The following is a 21,870-nucleotide window of genomic DNA, read 5'->3' on the forward strand; positions in this document are numbered from 1 at the left end:
CCCGAGTGATATCTGGCTTATAACTGGCAATAATATCCATCTTTCTCCTATTTTTTCAATCACACATGACCTATGGAGCTTAAAATTAACCAGAGAGAGAGAAATAAAAAGTGGTCTTTAAATGTGTTAAAGAGTACTGAAAATGTTATTAGACTTCCTAATCATGAGCTCAAGAGTAGCTGAGGAACCAGCCCCAAAAGCGCCTTTCATTCCAAATTACACCATGTTTTATTGAAATGAGGAAAGCAGAACTATTTCTTATAACACCAATATTTATGCTGTTATCTAAAGTGCAGAGTGGCTTTTTCTGAAAGTGCAGTAAGCACCCTAGGCCCATAACTTAGAGCTTCTTACATCCATGCATAAGTACTCCAATTCATCATCTTCCATGACTCTGTCAGCTGGGAGTCAAAGCACACCCAGGACACAGGCACACATAGTGCCACCCACCTTTCCATTTCCAAACTGCTGGGACAAAGTTCAGCACTGCTTATCACTATTTAACCGATAGCAGTTCTCATCAGAAGCTTTCAAAATGTGCAAACAATGCTTCAGCTCATTGCCTGTTCTCTGTCCTCTTCCCTTCTGCTTGCAACTTAACCATGTTGTCTACAGCTCCTTTTGGTGCCTTTTTAGTCTCTGCTGAAGTTCCACATTCACTTCCTCCGGTTTCAAACTCTTTATAACACTGCAATGAACTGCACCAGGTCTACCACTGTGCAGCTCACTTCGGGTTAGTCTGAAATGTTGCTTGAATGCTCCATCATCTCTTCCTTCGTCTCACCATGTGGTGGTGGGCACCCAGCCAGGCCCTTTGGCCACTCACTGTGCCATTGAGAAAGGCTTTTCTCTGATTGACAGCAAATTATTGGAGGTGCAGGCTGCTGTGGTACCACTGGCAGCAGCTGAACCAACATACAATCAATAGTACACGATCTCATCAGGTCTTTTAAACATAAAAGGTGAGCAGTGTAAAGCAGAAATCCACTGTTTCAACAACTGCATAAGGAAGAATATTACACACACACACACACCAGGGAACACCAGACCATGTTTCTGTTGCATCATCTCAGTGGGCTGTGCTTCATGCAAGCACTTTATCTGCATTCGGATGTTTTTTTCACTATCTAATGGCCACTCCTGGTATTGCCACATGCCAGAGGCATGACACTGCATGTGTAAACCCAATCATGATATTTTTACAGAGTATTCTTTAGATCTTAATCCCTTTATGACAATTCTACTACAAAGAAAACATGTGATCCGTATGAGAGAACTGAGTGTTCACTTTTCATATTGGATAGTAATCTCACTGATTTAATGGAGTTGTCCCTAAGCAGATTTCCCCTGACAACTGAGATCTGAGTGTTTCAACAAGACAACAAGAGAGGCAGAGCTAAGGCTAGAATTAAACTGTCACAAGCATTGTATCTTACCCAGCCCCTGATGAAATTCCCTAATAGCCATTTACACTTTTGGTGTATCAATCTTTTTACGTGGCTCAACATCTAAGGACACATTACCATGACATAAACAGTCAGGATAATTACAGGAGCAGATGTTTTGCAACCAACACCACAGCTGATAGACAGGGGTTTTTTTTACACAATGCAAAATGCATAAATTATAGGACAGGCAAACAATTTGTGGACCAAATGCTGCCCTCGGTGAGGCAATACGCGGCCATAATTGACATTAGGAAAATTGGTTCTCATGTGAGTGAGGAGAGAATTAAGCCCTATTTTAACTGACTAATGCAATGGCCTCAGGCACTGGATCTCAAATGGTTGCCAGCTTGAAGGCTGGTTCTGGTGTTGCTGCATAGTACAAGCAAAAGGTACTGACTCCTGTTACTTGCTTCCTGCTCTTATATAATCTGAAAAGATACTCCTAAAGGTACTTATCAGTGCAATTTCCCCATCTTCCTCAAAGACTGTGCTAGAACAGTTTCAAACACTCCCCAGTAGAATGGGATGCATATGGCTGCTCCCACCCACAAGGTGCAGAGCATCCTTTGGCCTGTGCTTGAGGACAGGCGTGACACAAGGAGCTTTTCTGAAGAAAATGACAGCATCATAGCTTAAATCACAGGCTTCAATGCTGGAAGTGGAAAGAAGCTGAATCTGAGTATATCCTGGGGAAATCTGCTTAGCCTGGTTGCTGCCTTTGGCCAGGTTGGGCATGTCCTCACTGCCCTCAGAGCTGACACCTCTATCCATGGACAGGGGAAAGAAATCCCAAGCAGCTCATTATATCTCAGGTAGGACCCTATCTCTGCCTTCAGTTCTTTGTGCTTGTGACAGTTCTTCCTTCCCCTCAAACAGAGCAATGCTGCTAAACCAAGGAATCCCCAGTCTGATGTTCACCCAGCTTGGGAAAAGGAAGGGCAGGGAATGACATTTTGTTTTATCCCTTCCCTCCATCACATTGCGAGCTTGGGTTGCTGAGGATTGAGGAATCACAGAGCAGCAGTGGGGCTGGAAGAACAGAGCTCCAAATCAGGTCAGGACTTCTGGGGGTGAGATGAGGTGGAATCGATACTGGGGCTGGGTGGCTGGCTGGACCTGATGGTTAGATAACTGCATGTACATGGCAGCAGGCAGAGAGCACTTTGCATTCATCATCAGCAATTTCAACACTACCTTGAAACACAGGGAAAGGAATAAGTTTTACTTCCCTTGGAGTGAAACTAAGTGCCTGGTGAACCAAGCAAGGCATCCTAAGCTCAGATGCACGGAGCTGGACATCTTCTCTAAGAATCTCATAGTTATGGATGTGATGGAGCAGCTCCAGTCCACCCCTCCTAGTCAGGTGACCACCAGCCATGTATACACAGTCTCAACAAAGCCCTAAATAAGGTGGGCTCAAAGCATTCACTGAGGTGCTGTGAGGAAGGAGGTCAGTGCTCGGGGGCACCCCACCCCAGGGCTTCATCTTGGACACTGCCAGGGGAGGGATGGAGGAGACCTCCCTCCCTCTGCAGGAGAGCAGCCAGGCCACTTCACCTCAGGTATGCACACACATAGAGTGTTGTGGGCAAGCATTTCAGGTGGGTGCACTTAGGACAGATGTCTGCAGCTGGAAGAATGACCCATGAGGGAAAATAACCAGACACCAGTGGCTATAAGGCTGAGATACTACAGCTAGGAAAACAACACCGTTGAAACCAGTAACTGAAAAAGAGTCCGAGAGATTAATTTGTGGGTCATTCAAGGTCATCATTAGTCCCTTCAGAGAATGAGAGGTCTGGTTCTTGGTGAATTTGGAGATTCCGATTAAGCGGTCTTCTGCTGTAACAATGAGCTGTCCTGTGATAGATACAGATATGGCCTAAAAGCACCACAAAGAGTCTTCCTCTATTAAACTAACTTCTTACCAAGTCATGTTCAGCTGCCCCTCTTGGATGTGAGTCAGAGGTATAATACCTGAGAGGCAACTTTTAAAGCTGTTAAGATGTCTTGACCATGTGTAACAGGTGATTTGAATAAATTACATTAAGCCACAGCTTAGTGTAAAGCTTTTGGGCTTTCTTACACCATGTGCAGCAATTCCTTGCCAGGGAAAGGCTTGTCACACCATTCTGGCAGGAGTGTTTGAAGCTACCTTTACTCAGCCTTTGTCACTTTTAATTAAAACCCAGTTTCAGGACACCCCATTGGGTAATTTTTAAGCAAGAGTAATTAACAAAATGTTCAGTCAATGAAAATGTTTCCACAGAGACACTGTAGATGTCATCCTGGAAGGTGTTTTGGGGGTCAAAAATCTCAAGCTGATAAGAGCTGGAAGGACCACTCAGCCAGAGCATCCACAAAGACAAAACATAACCCTTGGGTGCATTAGGGCATTTGTAGGGCAGAGATGCAGCAGGATACAGTAGCCAGGTCTGCTTTTCAGAGGTTGTCCCCATACTCACCCCATCGATGTGGTGGAGCTGCAGGGTCTTGAGGACATCCTGGTTCTTGGAGCTTGGACACCAGGGCTTGGGGCTGACTCAGACATAGGGCAGAATGTAGGCAGAGATCAGTGGGGGCTCCTCCCTCTTTTGTTGAGTCATGGACCTAAGCCAAAATTTCAAATACATGAGTTTTACAAAATGCTCTGTTCCTTGCTAGATGGTGAACATCATTGCTTTAACATCAAATTTAGCGTTTAAAAGGTTTAGCATTCTTTTAAAATCGACAAGGCAGACTGGATGGCAGAATTCCTGTACTTAGAGCATCTTCAACAAAGCCAATTCTGGTTAATGGAGAATATCACAGAGCTGAGAACAGATTTCACATGTGACCAGTAGAAAGGGCCATTCCGGCACCATCTGTTGACGCATACTGGCAATTCTCCTAGTTGCAAATCCCAGAGGAATTTAAAATTTCCTCACCTGGACCAAGTGCCTTGCTCACCTCAGGAGGAGGCATTGACCTCAGCCTCTGTAGGGCACAATTTTCAAAGCCTGCCTGTGCCTGAATGTGCATGATGTATGATGGGCAGTTCTTAGTCTTAGGCCTGCAAATGACTAGGAGGATAACTGGTGCTGTAAAATATCACAAGCAGTCAAAATTGTTGTTTATTTTTAAACAATCACATGTATTTCCATGCATGGAAATAAGAAAATTAAAGATAAATTAATAATGAAGTAGCCCCCAAAACATTACTTTAAATTTATTGGATTACAAACAAATGCCATTCAAGATGGGCTGGAAAACTTTTTTCCTGTTAAAAGTTTCAAGCAGCTTTTCAGCTCAAAAAGGATGAGAAAAATTGCTCTAGAAAAAGGAAGTATCTGAAATAGCTAAGTCAAGGTTCCTGGGGCACAGCTGGGGAGGCTTAAAAGTAAAATAAAGGGATTGAAAACAGCTGAAAAGTGACTGAAATAAAACAACTCTTGATAGGGGCAGTCAGCTTCAGGCTTGCTGGTATGAGTCAGAAACAGCTCTGTATTTGTGTATCTGAAGTTTTGCTCATGGTGGGCAGGGCTGCTCCTGGACACGCATAGTCTAAAATGTGGTTGTTTAATGAAGAGGTAGGTGCTCAATTTTTTTGTAATTTGGCACCTGTTACTTGGTCTGAATCCACAGTATTACAAGAGGAAGAAACAAGGTTTCTATTCAGAATATTTTCTTGAACCAGAGGAGATGTGGGGGAAGGGCTTTTTTTTCTTGGGCATATCAGCAATGTTCTGAAGGATGTCCTCACTGAGGAATTTTTTGTCGAGTTTTATTGCCAGTGTTATTCTTTTCTTTCTCTTCCCCAATTATGAGCTAACTTGTGTAGAGTTTTTAAACGTAGTCAAAATTTGCTCTGTGGTGGCTGTGATGGGAAAATACCAGTTGATTATTTATTATGTCTGTAGGAGAGAAAAAATGTCTATTCTTTCTGCAAAATGTCCCATTTCTATCAGAAACTGTCCTGCTCGTTTTGTACAGTATTTTATCTGAAGTCAAATGTTCACAGGAACGATCTAATACTTTGCTTTTTTTATTGGTGGCACACAAATGCTGTCCTCAGGATAGTGTTATATGTGCTTCTAGCAAACAGAGATCTTGAAGGATACTGAGAGAATGATTATATGTTCCAAGTGTAATGGAGGTAAAATGAATTTGTCTTGTGATGTAGATTATGTACCTTATGAATTTATGTCACCTGTGCCAATAAGTATAGATTGGGGTGGACTACCCTTCAGTGGTTGAGATATATGCTGGGGCTGGTGGCACAGAAACTAAGGCAAAAATATGGAAAATTTACAGGGTATAAGCAGCAGACCCCAGTCCAGCCTAGTCCTGTACCAGTTATGGGTGTTCAAAGTCTGAGATGCTTCCTGTGGGATTGCTGCTCAGCATCAGCAATCTAATATGGCTTATGAACTCAAGCTGGGTTCAAGAGCTGTTACTGTCTGGACTTCACTCATTATTGTTGGGTGAAAGGGAACCATTATCTCCTCACTAAAGAGTAGAGGTCAGCTTTCTAATAGCATCTGGGATAGTCCATGCAAGGATGAATCATTCCTGGGCTGCTTTGTCTTCTGCTACACAAAACCTTCCAGGAGAATATTCTAAGCTCTTCTGTGCTGCTATAAACAAAGTCACTGTAATTATTGGAGAAATGCAGTCAAGACTAAGTGACCTGCTCTTCTATTTCTGTATAGAAGAGTGATGGAAACTGTAAAAGGCTTCAGAATACTCTCAGGACTCCAGTGACTGGGGGGTTTGGGGTTTTTTTGTGTGTCATTTTTACTTTTGTTTTTCCATTGCTTCCATTTATTCACAGCCAAACAAAAATTGCTTTCTTTTACAAATACCCTCAATTTAAAGCATAAAGTTCTGGATTTGTTTGTTGTGCTGGCTTTGGCTGAGTTAATTTTCTTTATAGTAGCTAGTATGGGGTCATGTTTTGGATTTTTTTCAGAAAACTGTTGACAATATGAAAATGTTTGCATTATTGCCAAGCAGCGCCTGCATGGTGTAAAAGCTTTTTCTGGCCCTCACCCCATCCCAGCAGTGAGGAAGCTGGAGGTGCACAATGAGTTGAGAGGTGACATAGCTGGAACAGCTGACCCTACCTGATCCAAGGGAGGTTCCAACATATTGAGCACATACAGCTGGGGGAAGAAGGAGAGGGAGACATTTGGAGTGATGATGTTTGTCTTTCTGAGTCACTGTTACGTGTGATGGAGCTCTGTTCTCCTGGGTCTGTGTGAACACCTCCCTGCCCATGGGATGCATGAAAGAATTCCTTGTTTTACTTTGCCTTTATGCATGGCTTTTGCTTTACCTGTTAAATCATCTTTATCTCAATACACAAATATCCTCACTTTTATTCTTCCAATTCTCTCCTCTCATCCTGGAGGAGTGTGTGTGAATGAGTGGCTGCATAGGGCTTAGTCACCTGCTGGGGTTAAACCATGTCATGTGTCAAGGAGATCAAGGGTGAGATAAATATCTAAGATATTTTAGATCAATTATTCTTTAGTGAAGTAGCATTAATTGTGTATCTTCAAAAACCACATCTTGAACATCTTTGTCCTAGGCATGTATTTGTAACCATTTAAATGTTTCAAAGAAAATACTTTAATTGGATTAAGTGAAAGAATCAATTGCAGGTATCTTACATATTTGCAGAAGGGGTCTTTATTAAACCCAGACTTTCATCATCAAAGTGTTGATGATGAAAAGTTGTTCTGGAATTATGAGGCACACAAAGGACAGGATAGATATCTGAATTTCTGCTTTCATCTGCAAGTGGTGGTGGGGTAGGTAGATGCCTGGGTAATTCAAATGTTACGGTTCTTATAGGCAGACTTATGGTCATAAAAATTATTTCATCTGAAGGAAGGATTTTTTTATATGCATGTACCCCTAACAAGCATTTGCTGCATCACAAAATAATCTAAATATTCCTGGCATAATGGTTTTGGGACACAAGGTCAAGAGGCAGGGGAGAAGATAAGGGTTTGCAAGCTAGTCTGGTTCCTTCTTGTTTTCTTTCTTTTGAACTGAATTATCGCATGGGGTAACAAAGCTTTCTTGGAAGGGTGCATAGGTATTTTATTAATTGAAATGCTGAACAAGGTGGTTTCTATCTGACGTATCAGCAACAGAGTGTAACCAATCCTGTCATGCACTACCCCTCTGCAGGGCTGATAATATCCAAGTGCCAAGGATATCCTGTGCATTGGCACCAGATATCTGAGATATGAGAATGAAGCTTTTTATCTCCCTTTAACTTTGTAAAGGCACAGAGGGTATGTTTGCAGGTCACACTAATGTAGTGCCACGCAGGATAGAAGAATTTGCCCTAGGAGAGCCCGAAAAACAGGCTGGGCAGCAACACTGCCTGACAGCCTCTGGCCCCTGGCACTAAGGGCTCACACCTGCACTTGCCATGGTTATCCCTGCATGGCTGTCACTCCTCTGGTGGGTTTTGGCCTCTGTAAGGATGTGCTTTTAATCAGTGTAGATAACCAATATTAATCCTCTTAATTCAAATTGGTTATCTGAAGAATGTGGCAATTACCCTAGGCTTTGGAATATTTGGATTCATGTCTTTAATCTATGGCAGCTTTTCAGGTCAGAAAATTAACTCTTAAATATTGGCCTGTTAGTGCTTCTGAAGGCTGCTGGTGATATTATAAAGACTTATTGATTGGGGTCAGACAGAGCATAGCAGAAAAGACTTAAAAAGATCTACAGGAAAAATTTCTGATCATAAATAGGGTAAAGATGGAAGAGACCAGGACTGGTTGGTTATCTGGTCCAACCTCCCTGCTCAGGTGGGATCACCCTAGAGCACACGGCACAGGATTGTATCCAGGCAGTTCTTGAATATCTCCAGTGACAGAGACACCAAGACCTCTCTGGGCAACCTGTTCCAGTGTTCTGTCACTGACACAGTAGAGTTTTTTCTCATTCTCAGGTGGAACTTCCTGTGCGTCAGTTTCTGCCTGCTGCCTCTTGTCCTATTGCTTGGCACCTCTGAGCAGAGCCTGGCTCCATCCTCCTGGCACCCTCCCTGCAGATACTGACAGACATTGGTGAGCTGCCCTTTCATTTGTGTCTTCTCGAGGCTCAGCTCCCTCAGCCTGTCCTTTAACAGAGATGCTCCAGTCCCTTCATCATCTTTGTCACCCTCCACTGCACCTGCTCCAGGAGCTCCATGTCTCTTTACTGAGGAGCCCAGAACTGGACACAGCACTCCAGATGCCCCTCACCAGGGCTGAGTAGAGGGGCAGGATCACCTCCCTTGACCTGCTGTCAGTGCTCTCCCTAATGCAGCCCAGGGTACCATTGGCTCTCTTGGCCACAAGGTCGCTGCTGGCTCATGGACACTTGGTGTCCACCAGGACCCTCAGGTCCTTCTCCACAGAGCTGAGCTTTCCAGCAGGTCAGCCCCCAGCCTGTGCTGGTGTGTGGGATTACTCTTCCTCAGGTGCAGGACCCTGTATTTGTCTTTGTTGAATTTTAGATGGCTTTTCTCTGCCCATCTCTTCAACCTGTGGAGGTGAGGGACAGCATCAAAAGCCTTGCTGAAGTTGAGGCAGAAAACGTCTCCAGCTTTCTCCTCAACCATCCAGGTAGCTGTTTCACCACAGGAGGCAAGAAGATTGGCCAAACGTGATTTATCTTTAGTGAGTCCATGCTGACTATTCCTGATCACCTTCATTTCATCCATGTGGATAGAGATGGCCTCCAGAAAGAGGTGCTCCATCATTTCTCTGGGGGCTGAGGTGAGGCTGACTGGCTGATAGTTCCCTGGGTCCTCTTCCCTGCCATTTTTGAAGACTGGGGTGACATTTGCTTTCTTGCAGTCCTCAGACACCTTTCTTGATCTCCATGACCTTTCAAACATGATCATGGGAGTCCTTGCTATGCCAGCTCTCCCAGCACTCATGGATGAATCCAGTCACGGCCCATGGACTTGTGGATATCAAGTTTACTTGTGTCTTCTCTAACCCAATTCTCCTTGTCCAAAGGAAAGTCTTCTTTCCATCATTCCCTTACCTTGGTCTCCTGGGTCAGAGACTCCTGAGGGCTGTTCTTGTCAGTGAAGGCTGATGCAAAGAAGGTGTTTGGTAACCCCTCCATTTAGTGACAGGCCCACATGATCCTTTGTTTTCCTTCCATTATTAGTGTATTTGAAGAAGTCTTTCTTGTCCTTGACATCCTAGGCCATATTTAATATCAGATGGGCCTTGACCTTCTCAGTCTCAGTCCTATGTACTCTGAAAATACCCCATATTCATTCAGAGTGGCCCAACCCTTCTTCCATCTCGAGTGTCTTTCCTGCTTACACCTGAGTAAGGACAGGAGGTCTTTAAACATCCACACAGGTCTTTTCACACCTTTGCCTGGCTTCTTGCTTGTTGAGAGGCACTGTTCTTGAGTCTGGAGGAAGTGATCCTTGGCTTTCAACCAAAGCCCTTGAACCCCTTTTCTCTACAGTGCCTGTTTCCATGGGATTCTTCCAAGAGCATCCCTGAAGAGGCTAAACTTAGGCTCTCCTGAAGACCATAGCTGCAATCTTGCTTCCTGCCCTGTCTCCTCCTTGCCTGATACTGAACTCCAAATCTCATGGTCACTGAAGCCAAGGCTACCCCCAGGCTTCACATCTCCAGCTCTGGAGGCCTTCCCTGTTTGTTAGCATGAGGCTGAGATGCACACTATTCCTTGTGGGAACTCCACTACCTGTGTCAGGAAGTTGTCATCAGTGCTTTCCAGGAACCTCCTGCATGGACTGTTTGTGCTTCACTCTGTTGCTTCTCCAGCTGATGTCAGTGTAGATAAATTCATTCACAAGAACCTAGTGCCTGTGATTTTTGAGGCTACTTACAGCTGCCAGTAGAAGGCCTCACCCACTTCCTTCTCCTGATCAGGCTGCCTGATCCTCTACAACTTCTAATATTTGTTTAGTGAACTAACCTAGAGTCTTCTACATTAGAGTAGGTGCATCTGTGTTTCCCCTACTGGTATTGTAACCAGCTGAACTGCAAAGGTTAACTTATTTTCTGGGACTAGTGTACTGTGCTTAACTCAAAAATTAAATTGGAAAGGCTGTCCATGTGCAACGGGAGCTGGCTTGGAAGAGCAATGCAGCACTGATGAGAGACAGGAGCCTCTAAACCCTGTCACCTGGGTAGGACAGAAGATAGCGCTGACATGGGACAAGGAAGCAGGGACAATGCTATTGCCACTACTAACTCTCCAGAGCAGAAGGGGAAAACTACAATCTGGTCTTCATGAAACAAGATAAAACATGAGTGGAGACTTTAATTTTTAATTCCAGTTAGTCAGTACTGGTGTTTTTTGGAAAGGCTGTCCTGTGTTCTGCAAACACAGGCTGAGCACACTTATTTTAAGAAAGCAAGCCTTCAAAACAGCTCTGAACACATGGGGCTGCTGGAAGGCTCACACTGATAAAGAGGCTGGCAAAATTGGAAGGACTAATTTCAGTCATTGCTTGCAGATGGAGTGGAGTGGGAGCCTCATGGCCTGTAAAAGGCAAACAGTCTTGGTTCATCTGCACAACTAAGCAAGGGTCTGGAGGCACTGGGTTGGGATTATCACAGCTGTTTGGGGGCATGCTGCTTGACCTAGCTCAAGCCCATTTGAGAAGAATCCTCCTAGACTATGGCTGGGCACCATTATGGGACTTTATGGGCCAACTCAGGTCCCAAGAAGTAGCAGAGGAGGTAAATGGGTTCACAGGGAAAGCTTTAACTTATCACAACCAGACAGCAGAGCCTGGCCTTGGTTAGTTTATTAATACAAATCTATCCAGGGAGATTTGCTTATAACTTGCACAATTACTTGCTGTGTAAATCAATTTCTCAGGACATGCTGCAATGAACAGATAGAAAGTGCCGAGCAGATATCTCAGTTCCTGCCTTGGCAGACTATCAAAAAAGGGTGCTAGGTTTGCTAAAGGGCTTGTGCTTTTTCCTGCTCACTTGGTATAACCGATAAGAGCAAATAGCAATGCTGAGCATTAGGAGCTATCTAGACAGTTCATGGGTGATCAAGGAGAGGTCAAAAGAAATAAGCAAAAGACATAACAGAAATCAGAAAATGCGAACCGAGGAAGGAAGCAAGGTCAAGGAATACGTTAGCAGAAAGATCAATGAACACAGTTATAAACAAAGCTGTTGCAGCCAGTTTTCTTCTAAGGGGTTATTAAGATGCCCAAAGGTAGATGGGTATCTGATAGCACTTGTCAAATAACTCAAGTCCCTTAAGTCAACAGGCACTCAGCACTGTTGTTGCAATTTCAGTTTGGAACACCAGTGCCTCAGAATATCTGATTTGCTGCAGGTAATTTGGCTTCTGCTTAGTTGTAGTTTTTAGGTTTCTTTCTTGTTTACCTGTAACTATTACATAAGTATATACTGCAGTAATGCAAGTATCTTCTCCTTTCCATTTTGGTTACTCATTTCTTCTGGTCTGATTTTGATGCTCACTTATCTATATGTGGCTGCTTTTATGCAGACACCTTCTACTTAGGTATAGGCTCACTGTTACTTTCCTTATTGCAAGTATAACAAAGTGTCCTGGCATAGGAATTAGGTATTTAGATAAATAACGAAGCTGTGATGCATTTCCAATGCACCTGTATTCCAGATGTGCTTTATTTACAATTTTCTGTTGATTATTCAATAATTGTTCCTGTCACCTACATCTTAGAAGACAGCATAGGAAATTGCTCCGTGTTCAGATTCCCGTTGACATTCTTTCATTTTCTTACCCTTGGGCTTTTTCTTTTAAAAATCCAGCCTTTTATTTTTGTTCTTTCTACATCCCAGTCTTTTAATAGAGTTCACACATTTATGGAAGAAAGGACAGAGTGCATGGATGGAATTCCTCTGCCAAAGCTTATTCAACTTGTTTCATGCCTTTGTGCTATCTTTCATCCAGGATAAGGGTCAACAGTCAGTGTTAAATGTCATAGTCCATTAGTCAGTGGGGACAGCTTACACAGACAAAAATCTGCTTTAAATCAATTCTCTTCACAGAAAATCCATGTTTCACATGTGGCTTTCAAAGATCATCTATACTTTTCCAGTAGCTTAAATCGGAATACAAAAATACCAGCAAGGGGTATGTTTATAATATGTAATCACTATACCAGGATTAATTCACAAGTGTCCCCTCTATCACTGAGTAACATTGATACTGCAAGGTATTCTAGAACTTTAATTCTGTCCTCATGCCTATTTATTGGGATGCAAAGCTCCTCACTGTAGTCTGGGAAGCAACACCATGCAGTCAGCGGTCAGTCACCCCCATAAGGGTGTTCCCCACATTCAGTGCTGTCCCTCTATCACTCTACTGTGTGATCCAGAGCTGAACAAACTTTTCAGTATAGCTGCAAATCTTTCATAACTGGTTTGAATTGATTTCTTCATAAAGTTGTAGTTGGTAACTACTCAACTGCTCAACACTGACTTCTTTTTTTTAGCTTATCTTTACCTACCTGATTCTCTCTTCTTCCCACAGTGTTTTGCTACATTGCATGTAGCAACCTCTCTCCCCTTCATTTTCTTCCATTTACTTGGTATAAATTGCATTCATTTTAGATAATTTGGTACCTGTTTTGTAAATAATTCTTCTGAAATTCTTTCTTGTCCATAATTTATTTGCTAGAGATGATTTGGAGCAGAACAAAGGGAGAGAGAAAAAGTCATCACTTACACTGCCTTATGCATGACCTGTGCTGTTCAGATGGCCAGACTTCTAGCAGATGTGTATAAACAAACTACAGAGCAGCTCAGCCCTACATCCGAGATTTATTATTTCATTATTCCCACCCTGAACACTCAGCATGGGCTGCAGAAACTATAAACTCCAGTGATCATGTTTCAATTTATGAAAAATAATTCTTGATGCAGCAACAATTTTTCCGTTCTCTCTCTGCTTTCCTTGTGGCTGTAGTAGAATTATGTAGCTGCTTTACGTAACCATTCTCTTTCTCAGTGGGAATTGGTTGATCCTCTAGATTGTCAATAGCCCCCTGGATCTTATAAGAAGTGAAGGAGAATAATTATTTTAGCCTTCAGGATTGCCAGTTTATTGTGAAGAGCTGCTTATCTTAAAATACTTTGGTAGAACTTCTGATGTAACAGGTAACAATAAACAAAGATGGAACTATTAACTGCTGGCGTCATGAACTATATTGCAGCTTCAACAATTACCATCTGAATATAGGTGTTGAATCGTGTTTCTGGCAGAACTCTTCAAATTAGTTAATTACTAGAGTTCAGAACATGGGCTTTAGAGAGGACAACAGAGTGAGCCAGAGTGCTAACACTTAACTCTGACGTGTATGTACACAATCTAAACCACAGCTGCTCGGAGAGCTCCCAGATTGCAACACATGGGCCGCAATCACACCACCAATGACAAACTCCCATGGGATTAGTATTTCACCAGGGGCTTCAGTTTTGCTACATGTGGCATTTGTAGCAAAATACACATTTAATGTGTAGCTAACTATAAGCAAGATTTGTCTTATGCAAGCCTAAATAGTTTTTTGTGAACATCTAACTGTGCATGCCATTCAGTACCTAACCTAACACTGCCTATGTTGTGATACTTGTCTGCTTGCCCTCAAGGGCTACACTTGGCTTTCTGCAATGCTTTTGGCTTTACCATCTAAGTCTGCTCCAGTTTTAATAGATGCACAGTCCTCTTTTATTAGGTGACAAAAATACAGTTGAGAGGGCTCTTGAGATAGCTGTATCTTTGTGTTAAGGAACTTGATATAATCAAATTTAGCTGCACAAGTTTTTGCAACTCAAAACAGACTCAAAATAATGGGCACCATTTGCAATGGATATGAAATAGGCATAATCTAACCCCAGTGAGTACAACAGCTTAGTATGTAAAAGTCAAGCTCCTTTCTAACACATGAAAATACTCACCTATACATAGAAAGAGCAAAATATGTATCTACAACTGTACTAAGAACAAAAAGTATTGTTTGCACAGTTCTTGATCAAATAAATTAAAAACCTCAGTAAAGGCACACAATTTACTTTCTCTGCGGGAGGGGAGGAGTTCCAACATATTCATTTTTATCCCAGAGCACTGTTGCCCCAAAGCATCAACTCTTCCCTCAACACTTCTGAATTTTCAGTTTTCTGCAAGTGAAATGTGCCTTGATGATAGGTGTGTATAGACATTTATATATAAATGTAAAAATCTCTCTTGAAAGTCAGAGCTTTCTGCCTTCAAAATCATTCCTTTCTTACTGAAACTTCCTAGGTCTTGCTTGAAAAACAAATATTCTGGGTTTGCTCTGTAAGGGAGCTGTTTTCCTCAAAGAAAGTGAAAGCTGATTGTGTCATCTGAAGCTAAGAAAACAGACACATAAATAATGATCTTGAGAGACTGTAACAGTAAGATAGTATTTCATCCTAGAGGTGCCTTAAAAGAAATTCCTCCACATACAGGTTGAATTAAAAAAATATTTTTATTTACAAGAGTAAATAATGTAGTGCAAGGCGAGTGGATTTAACCCTCAATAATGCATAGATTGATGCAATTTATAGTCTGTGATCTACATCATTTTGCAGAGGTGACTGCACATCTGCTGTAAAGGTTACACTTTTCCTACAGCCACTTTACAGACAGCTTTAAATCAGATAGAAGGTATTTGCACTCCATACATGGTATTTATATATCCCATTCAACATTTATCAAATAAACTGTCACTTAAGTGTCTTTTAGAGTCACTATAGAACATGAAATAAATCCTTGCCAGTGTTATCTACAGAAGAATCCAAAAATAAATTTTTGTTCACTTTGTGTCATCTGATCACACTTAAACATTCTTCTATTTATTCATTGGGGAGCTCCTTTCTCTAATCAGTGGCTCCTGGAAGGAAGAGAAACATTTTCTTGTGTCCACCAGGGAATGTGGATTCTTGTAAAACTTTGAGTAAAACTTAGCAATCATAACTAATATGTTATGACCATATTGCAAATATTCCTGGTCTGTTTTCTTTCAAAACAAAACACTTTTCACATTGAAAAATTAGCATGGAATATAAAATGCCAAAAAACTTATTGTTACCATTGCATGTACCAAAGTCCCAACTGGTTTCCATGGAACTTGGAAAGTATTGGTAACTGGGTTTCGCTTTTATGTAATTTCCATGATTCAAATTGGGAAAACTTTGCTGATTTCAGCAATAAATAAGCTCAAATGCAGTAAAAGCAATTTAATAAGCTATTAGACATGTAAGTAAAACTTCATTAAAACCTGTTTGCTTCTTTTTCAATTAGGCAAAGACTTTGCAGGTTTCCTTCCAGGTCCTTCCATGACATACAGTATGATTGTATACTGGGTATAGTGAAATAATCTGCATCATCACTGGAGTTAAATAAATCTGCATCATCATTGGACTTAAATAAATTATACAGATGCTTTTCCTCTATAGTGAAGTCAGATCAGTGAACTTCCCTACACCTTCAGCTGTTGGACTGCATTATTAATGCCATGTACAGGGTTGGTTGCCAGTTCTTAGATTTGTAGTTGCTCATATCCCGTCTTCCCAATGGACGTAAATCTGAAGAAAACTACACTTCAGCTGTTAACAAGGGGATTCTGAGGGTTTGACTCCTGCTGTGATAAATCATTTGAAAGAGTAGGTTCATCTCGCTGTACTGGTCTGGTAACATCCTCGCTGTCATTCCCTGAGGAAGAAGGGACGTCATGTGACAATGGTTCTGATCTTCTTCCGGGAGAATTACGAGCTTCAGAAGAATGTCAAAAGAAATCATTTAAGAAAACCCCACTTTGTCTAGGAAGTCTATTAATCAATATTTATATATTATGTGGATGCAAAATTACACATAAAGATAATATTCTAAGGTATGGAAATAATGAAAGAAGAGTATCTAAAATTATATATTTTATACATTAGTTGCATGATTACCAAGTTATGCAAATTGATAGTAAGAAAGGAAAACAGGATTTCAGAATTATTTCCACATTCAGCATATTCTTCAGAGTTACATGTCTTAATTCAAATCGTCTTTTCAGATTTAATGGTGTTGGGTTTTTTAAAATACTACTTCTTATAGGTGTAGATTATCAACATAAAAGTAATTTTTTCAGTATTTTATTACAGAAATATATCAGAAAATATTATTTTCTGACATATACTTACTACCGGGGTTAAAACACAACGTAAGAAAATGTATGTAGTGGCAGAAATTCTTTTTATAATTGGTAATATTCACAATTTCCTGATCAAGTCTTAAGATCTGAATTGAAACACTTGACTGAAGCAGGAAATGCTTTTTAAATGATGACTAATTATTTTTCATGTGATGCTAAGGGTTTTCTCCCTTTACTCAGCAATGTGATTCTGTCTCTGATATCTTTTTCAGTGTGGTAGAAAACATTATGGCAGTTTTAATAGACTGAAGTCTAGCATTTCTGTTTGTTAATAGTCTTTGTCCCATCAAAAGACAACATAGAGCAAAACCTTCTGTTTTAGGACAGGAAGAGTTTGCAACTCCTGACTGAATGCATTTGCTGATTCTGTAACCGATGTTAAGAGTCTGAACTGATTCTTACTAAGTTACTCTAATGTACCACCAGCTCTTTTTCTCCCACCCTGCATCTGATCCAGTTCTATGAAACAGGAGACACACTTTGATTGCATATAGCAGAGATTACACAGGGAATCCAAGTCATAAAATTACTGTAACAATACTGCATGTTGAGAGATGGAGAATAATCACCTGCAGTTAATGTTTTTATTAAGAATCTCCTTTATTAAGAGAAAAAGAAGCTTTAAAGATGCTTTTACTTCATCTACCCCTTTTTAATGATCAAAAAAATGACATGTTAAAGAAGCTATTGCTTAGAGGTACTTCTATCAAATATAGAATTCTGACTTCATTTTTGAATGTTCTACTGCCATAAAAAGACTATTCCTCTTTCTTCAGTTTTACACATACTCACCAGATAAAGATTGAAAAGACTGCACTGCAAATGCAACAAGAATTGATAAAAGAAAGGTTCCCATGAAGTAGATCTGTGACAATAATTTTAAAAACATAGTTAGAGCAGTGCAAAGCCAAGGTAGAGTTCCAAATCAATCGTGCATGTAATAAAGGAGCACTACATACCAGAGTAGAGTGTAAAACATTGTTCCAGAAAACTCTCATGTGAAAATAAAGCAATGCTAATGAACATGGACTAATTGATTCCTGGTTACTATTATTCCAGCATCTACAAGAAGATAAAAACAAGTAATTAGTCCTCCTCTACAATTTTGGGGCATTGATCATCTGTGACTCTCAAAATTTTGTTACCTACACAGAACATTGATGCCAAAACTCCTTTAGAGACAATGTTGTACAGCAGAATGAAGTCAGAGCTTGAAGAGTGTTTTAGCTGACTAGCACAAGGCACCTATCTCCTGTGGGGTGAGCTGAGCAGCTTTCTCGATTCTATCAAATACAAGTTCACCGACTAGGGCAGTTTAGACAGCTAAATCACAGGCATCTATTTAAAGCTTCAACTGATTCTCTTCTACAAAGCTAAGGAGAGGGAGTGGTGACATATATAGATGTATACCTTTTCTCTACAAATTGTTATACATTTAATTTAGTTATAAAGTCATAGACTGTGTGTGTATGTGTATATATATGTATAGAGAGAGACACATAAATACATAAAGGTATGTGCCCTTTTAGACAGAACTGTATGATGATGGGAAAGCCCTTCAGCACTGTCAACTCTGGAATTACTCTTACAGCAAAGCAGGTGCATTCAGCCCAAGTGAAGGCAGAATTCAGACTCAAGCTTACAATCCCAGATGGTCCAGAACCCCTAGGTCTCTGACTAGTAGTTTCATGTGCAGTGGAAGTAATTTAGGATACAAGTTCAGTCTAACTGCAGTGAAGAACAATTTCAGCAAATTGCTGGAGAAGAGACAAATGAGGTTTTAACGTTGGTATTAGCTTCACTCTTCTGGGTTCACTCAGTAGCAAAACAGATGATAAACCACTCGTCATTCACAGCCTCACGTATTAACCATTAGCTCCTCCTTCTTCAAATATTTGAAAGGCAATTCCACAAATTCACCAAATTGTGTAAGCTTCAGATTCCCACTGTGCCTTCCAACACCTCTTGCTTTACCTGGGTATAAAGGGAAACCCAGGTTCTGTACCAGAACCCCAGAGTGTTCTGGGTGGTTTGTCAACAAACAGTGCTGGCACAGGTCATTCAGGCAGCAGACCTGTAACATTCTCAGATACCTATTATTCTGTGCCAGCCTGGAAACATTTGCAAAATCAATAGGAAGGATTGCTATTATGCCAGTTACACATTTTCAAATTCTGTATTAAATTATGTTAAATTTATGAAATATTGGTTTGGACTGTGCACAAATCACCAGTACCTAACTTAGGAACTTACATATATTGAACTGGAAAAGATCATCTGGATTGTTGAATCCAGTCCCTACTGTTTCAGGTAACCATATATAATCACATCTCTTTAAGAGGCATAAACTGAAATATACTTAGGAATTAAAGAATTTCAAGTATATTGACCTTAACCTGCCTTAAATCATAAAAGCAAACAAAGTTAATAGTAACATGAGTTGCTGTCCTCCAGGATAAATGTTACTCACATGGAAAAACAGAAGATGCTGATTAAGGGTAAAAAAGACTCACCTGTAATACAGTTCTTGAAGAAGTGATGTATTACTAGAATGCAATGCTTGATCAATTTCCAAGTGATCCAAAATATAGGAAGGTATAGAGTTGCCCTCTTCTATGACAAGGGCCAAATTGAAGAAACCCTAACAGTAAAAAAAAAATGCACAGTTTGTAAACATTAAATTTTCATATCTGAATTTAAGCACCAGGTATCTAAATAATTATAACTTTCTTTCCTAAATTTGTTTAGCGTAATGTGATATGCACCAAATAATTATGAGAGTCCTTTCTCCTAACCGTATGCTCAGGTAAATAGTGAAAATGCAAAAGAAGCATTCAGATGTTGTGACACTTTTCTTAGCTCATATCCTTTTCCAGATGGTTTCTTTCTTATTTTCAGTTGCTCATTAAGCACAGTTACCATATCAAACTGTCATATTTTATCTCCTAGGGAAATACAGAGTGAAAACAGAAATTGATTTCTATTGTATTACTGTTCAATTCCCCTTCACACAGCTCTACAGATCAACAGAATCTGAATAGTGAAATTAAGAGCAGAAATTTCCTTCAGACAATTTGAGTCCTTAATCTTACAGTTTTGCTTATTTGGACAAGTCTTAGGCAATCCTGTGTCTCTTCAGAGTCAGGAAGATGAATACACATGAGACATTTTACAGGTTTCCCCACCACTTTGGCTTTCATGCTTTAAAGTAACTATGCATCTCCTCTTTCCTTTGCTAGTTTAGCAGTAATGTTATGTCCCAATAACCTCAAAACAGAACCCACCCATGCTACCTCTGATAAATCACATACAAGACACGGCCTGGTGATATTGCCATAGAGACAGGAAGAATTGAATATTATACCCAGGAGGTGCAATAGGAGGGCCTGAGAACAGGAAACTCAGTGGTGAAACACTGCATGTCTTTGCTAATATACATGGTGTATTCTTTAATTATTAAGCATTTTAAGATGAAACCTTCATTAGTGAATAAAGCTCACTCTGGGATTCACTTGGTATAATATACAAAGGGAAATGGGCCAGTCTTCTTTTTTTTTTTTATCATAAAATGGCAGAGGATAGGACTAGAATACAACCCAACAGTCTATTAATTCTTCCTCTTGCAATAGCAAAAACACTGAGTCAATTGTGCCAAGATAAGGTAGCACTAAATGAGGCCATTTACCTCTAGCTTACAAAGCAGCCTAATTCTAGGACCATTCATCCATGCTAAGTTTATCTTCTATTATGAAACAGCAACTACTGACTCACAAGGTATTTTGAAATAATTGTAACTTATTCTAGCAGGTTCCTTTGGTGCAGATGAGGCCAAGCAGAAGAACCAGTCACAGCTAAATTCTCAGATTGTTCTACACTCTGATGTTTTGCCATGACTGCAGACCCACCTGTGAATCACCCTCCAAGGCAGCCTGGGCATACATCCGCATGGAGAGCTCAAGGTCTTTACTCTGGTTCTGGTAACCATAGTAGTAGAAATCACCCATCTTCAAATAAGCTGTGGAAGAAACCAAAAACCAGGAAGATCATTTAGACAATTTGTAGCAATAGAATTAACCAACTATTAATGTGATGGAGAAGTTAACAGTAATTCTATTTAAAGCACAATATTAAAAAACAAATGTACTCTCTGTCTAATTGTCTCTGTGGCTACTTTATATCAGCCTCCCACTGAAAAGAATTATCCTGGATGAAATCTCTCATTTTCTCTCTAATGAATTTAGTGAGTGACATTGCTTTTACAAAAACAGAGGCTTGAGAGTCTTTATATAGCATTCCTTCTTCACTTGCTTAATCTGTCTTTGGACAACCTGAAGCTTTATTTAGTCAGATTAGCCCTACTAAATTGACGAGGCTTAAATTCATGCCATCTATGTGTTTTCTCTGTATCTGACACCATGGTGGCTGAATCTTTCCCAAAAGTTATGGAATGCTGCTGCTGGTAATTTTATTAGTTTCAAATCCAACTCAACCCAGGACAACAGTAGGGTTACAATTTTCCTGTCTAGAAGGAAGCAATGCCCAGCAAATATTTTACAAACATCTTTCTGTGACATTGGACCATAATGAAATCCATCAAAAGAGAGGGCATTGACCCAGACAGGAGCAAGCATGATGTTGCATTAAGCTGTGCTGTTGAATTTAAAAACTCCTATGAGTGTGTCTACACTTATCTGACCTAAGCTTTCCTCAAATGGTTTGAAACTCTTCTACACTTTGGCTTGTGCATCTATAGCAGCTCCCTAAAAATCCCCATGGGTTTTTACAGTGGACTGAAATGGAATGACAGTCCCATCCTATGAGTCTGACCTCCAGAAGTTTTTCTAATGTAAGCTTGTACCAGTGGATCCACCAAAGGGTCAGTCAAACTACACCTCGCCAAGGTGTCTACAAACTCCTCAGGGAAGCCAACAGTGTTTGTCAGCTCCTTTGTTTCTGGCTATATCCATGTGGTATTCCATTTCCACACATTTCCCACACTGTGTATTTAAATGAATAGCATGAAATATTTTCACACTCCACTTTTCCACATGCTTCTTACAAATCACTTAAATGCTGTTGTGAGACAATCAGATCAGTGTTTTTAAATATTCAGTAAAGCTTTCAGAGGCACCAAAATGACTTAGCTATGGAAGTCACAGATGTAGTAAAATTTAAGGCCTGAGGAATGTAACTTATTTGCAA

At 40.6% G+C, this 21,870-nt stretch overlaps 2 protein-coding genes and 1 long non-coding RNA gene across 5 annotated transcripts in view; 1 reads left to right on the forward strand and 2 right to left on the reverse strand.

The window, feature by feature from the left end:
* Positions 1 to 204: 204 nt before the first annotated feature.
* Positions 205 to 4,801, reverse strand: LOC147652958 (uncharacterized). Of its 2 annotated transcripts, none has more exons than XR_015287101.1 (4): positions 4,650 to 4,801; positions 4,376 to 4,528; positions 3,914 to 4,058; positions 205 to 3,308 (listed from the first exon to the last, which is right to left on the reverse strand). XR_015287101.1 is itself a non-coding variant. In XM_086890150.1 (4 exons), the coding sequence occupies exons 2-4, from the start codon at positions 4,467 to 4,469 to the stop codon at positions 3,046 to 3,048; spliced, it is 480 nt and encodes a 159-aa protein (XP_086746276.1). In that variant the 5' UTR covers positions 4,470 to 4,528; positions 4,650 to 4,801; the 3' UTR covers positions 205 to 3,045. The 2 variants fall into 2 exon arrangements, 1 of the variants encoding a protein (XP_086746276.1); XM_086890150.1 differs by having other exon boundaries at positions 4,398 to 4,528.
* Positions 4,802 to 4,864: 63 nt separating this feature from the next.
* On the forward strand, positions 4,865 to 20,955 carry LOC147652959 (uncharacterized). Its single transcript, XR_015287220.1, has 2 exons — positions 4,865 to 5,017; positions 20,473 to 20,955. It is a non-coding gene; the product is annotated as an uncharacterized LOC147652959 (long non-coding RNA).
* The window catches only part of SEL1L3 (SEL1L family member 3), a 34,450-nt gene continuing 27,516 nt past the window's right edge, over positions 14,937 to 21,870 (reverse strand). Inside the window, exons 20-24 of one of the 2 annotated variants that reach the window (XM_086890397.1) lie at positions 20,574 to 20,683; positions 19,182 to 19,309; positions 17,628 to 17,730; positions 17,461 to 17,533; positions 14,937 to 16,241 (exon numbers count right to left, since the gene is read on the reverse strand). In XM_086890397.1, coding sequence (XP_086746523.1) covers positions 16,072 to 16,241; positions 17,461 to 17,533; positions 17,628 to 17,730; positions 19,182 to 19,309; positions 20,574 to 20,683 — 584 coding nt within the window. In that variant the 3' untranslated portion in view covers positions 14,937 to 16,071. The remainder of the gene's footprint in view (positions 16,242 to 17,460; positions 17,534 to 17,627; positions 17,731 to 19,181; positions 19,310 to 20,573; positions 20,684 to 21,870) is intronic. The other variant, XM_086890396.1, reaches the window with a different exon arrangement.

This window comes from Cyanistes caeruleus, chromosome 5 (genome assembly GCF_971803275.1).
Source record: "Cyanistes caeruleus chromosome 5, bCyaCae1.hap1.1, whole genome shotgun sequence".
Lineage (NCBI taxonomy): Eukaryota > Metazoa > Chordata > Aves > Passeriformes > Paridae > Cyanistes > Cyanistes caeruleus.

What these genes read in the sequence shown, in the direction of transcription:
- LOC147652958 (XM_086890150.1), bottom strand. Translation starts at nt 4,469, where the DNA reads ATGCACATTCAGGCACAGGCAGGCTTTGAAAATTGTGCCCTACAGAGG. An exon ending in GGTCAATGCCTCCTCCTGAG is followed by an intron (nt 4,059 to 4,397) that starts GTGAGCAAGGCA and finishes ATTTTGGCTTAG; the next exon opens with GTCCATGACTCAACAAAAGA. An exon ending in AGCTCCACCACATCGATGGG is followed by an intron (nt 3,309 to 3,913) that starts GTGAGTATGGGG and finishes TATCTATCACAG; the next exon opens with GACAGCTCATTGTTACAGCA.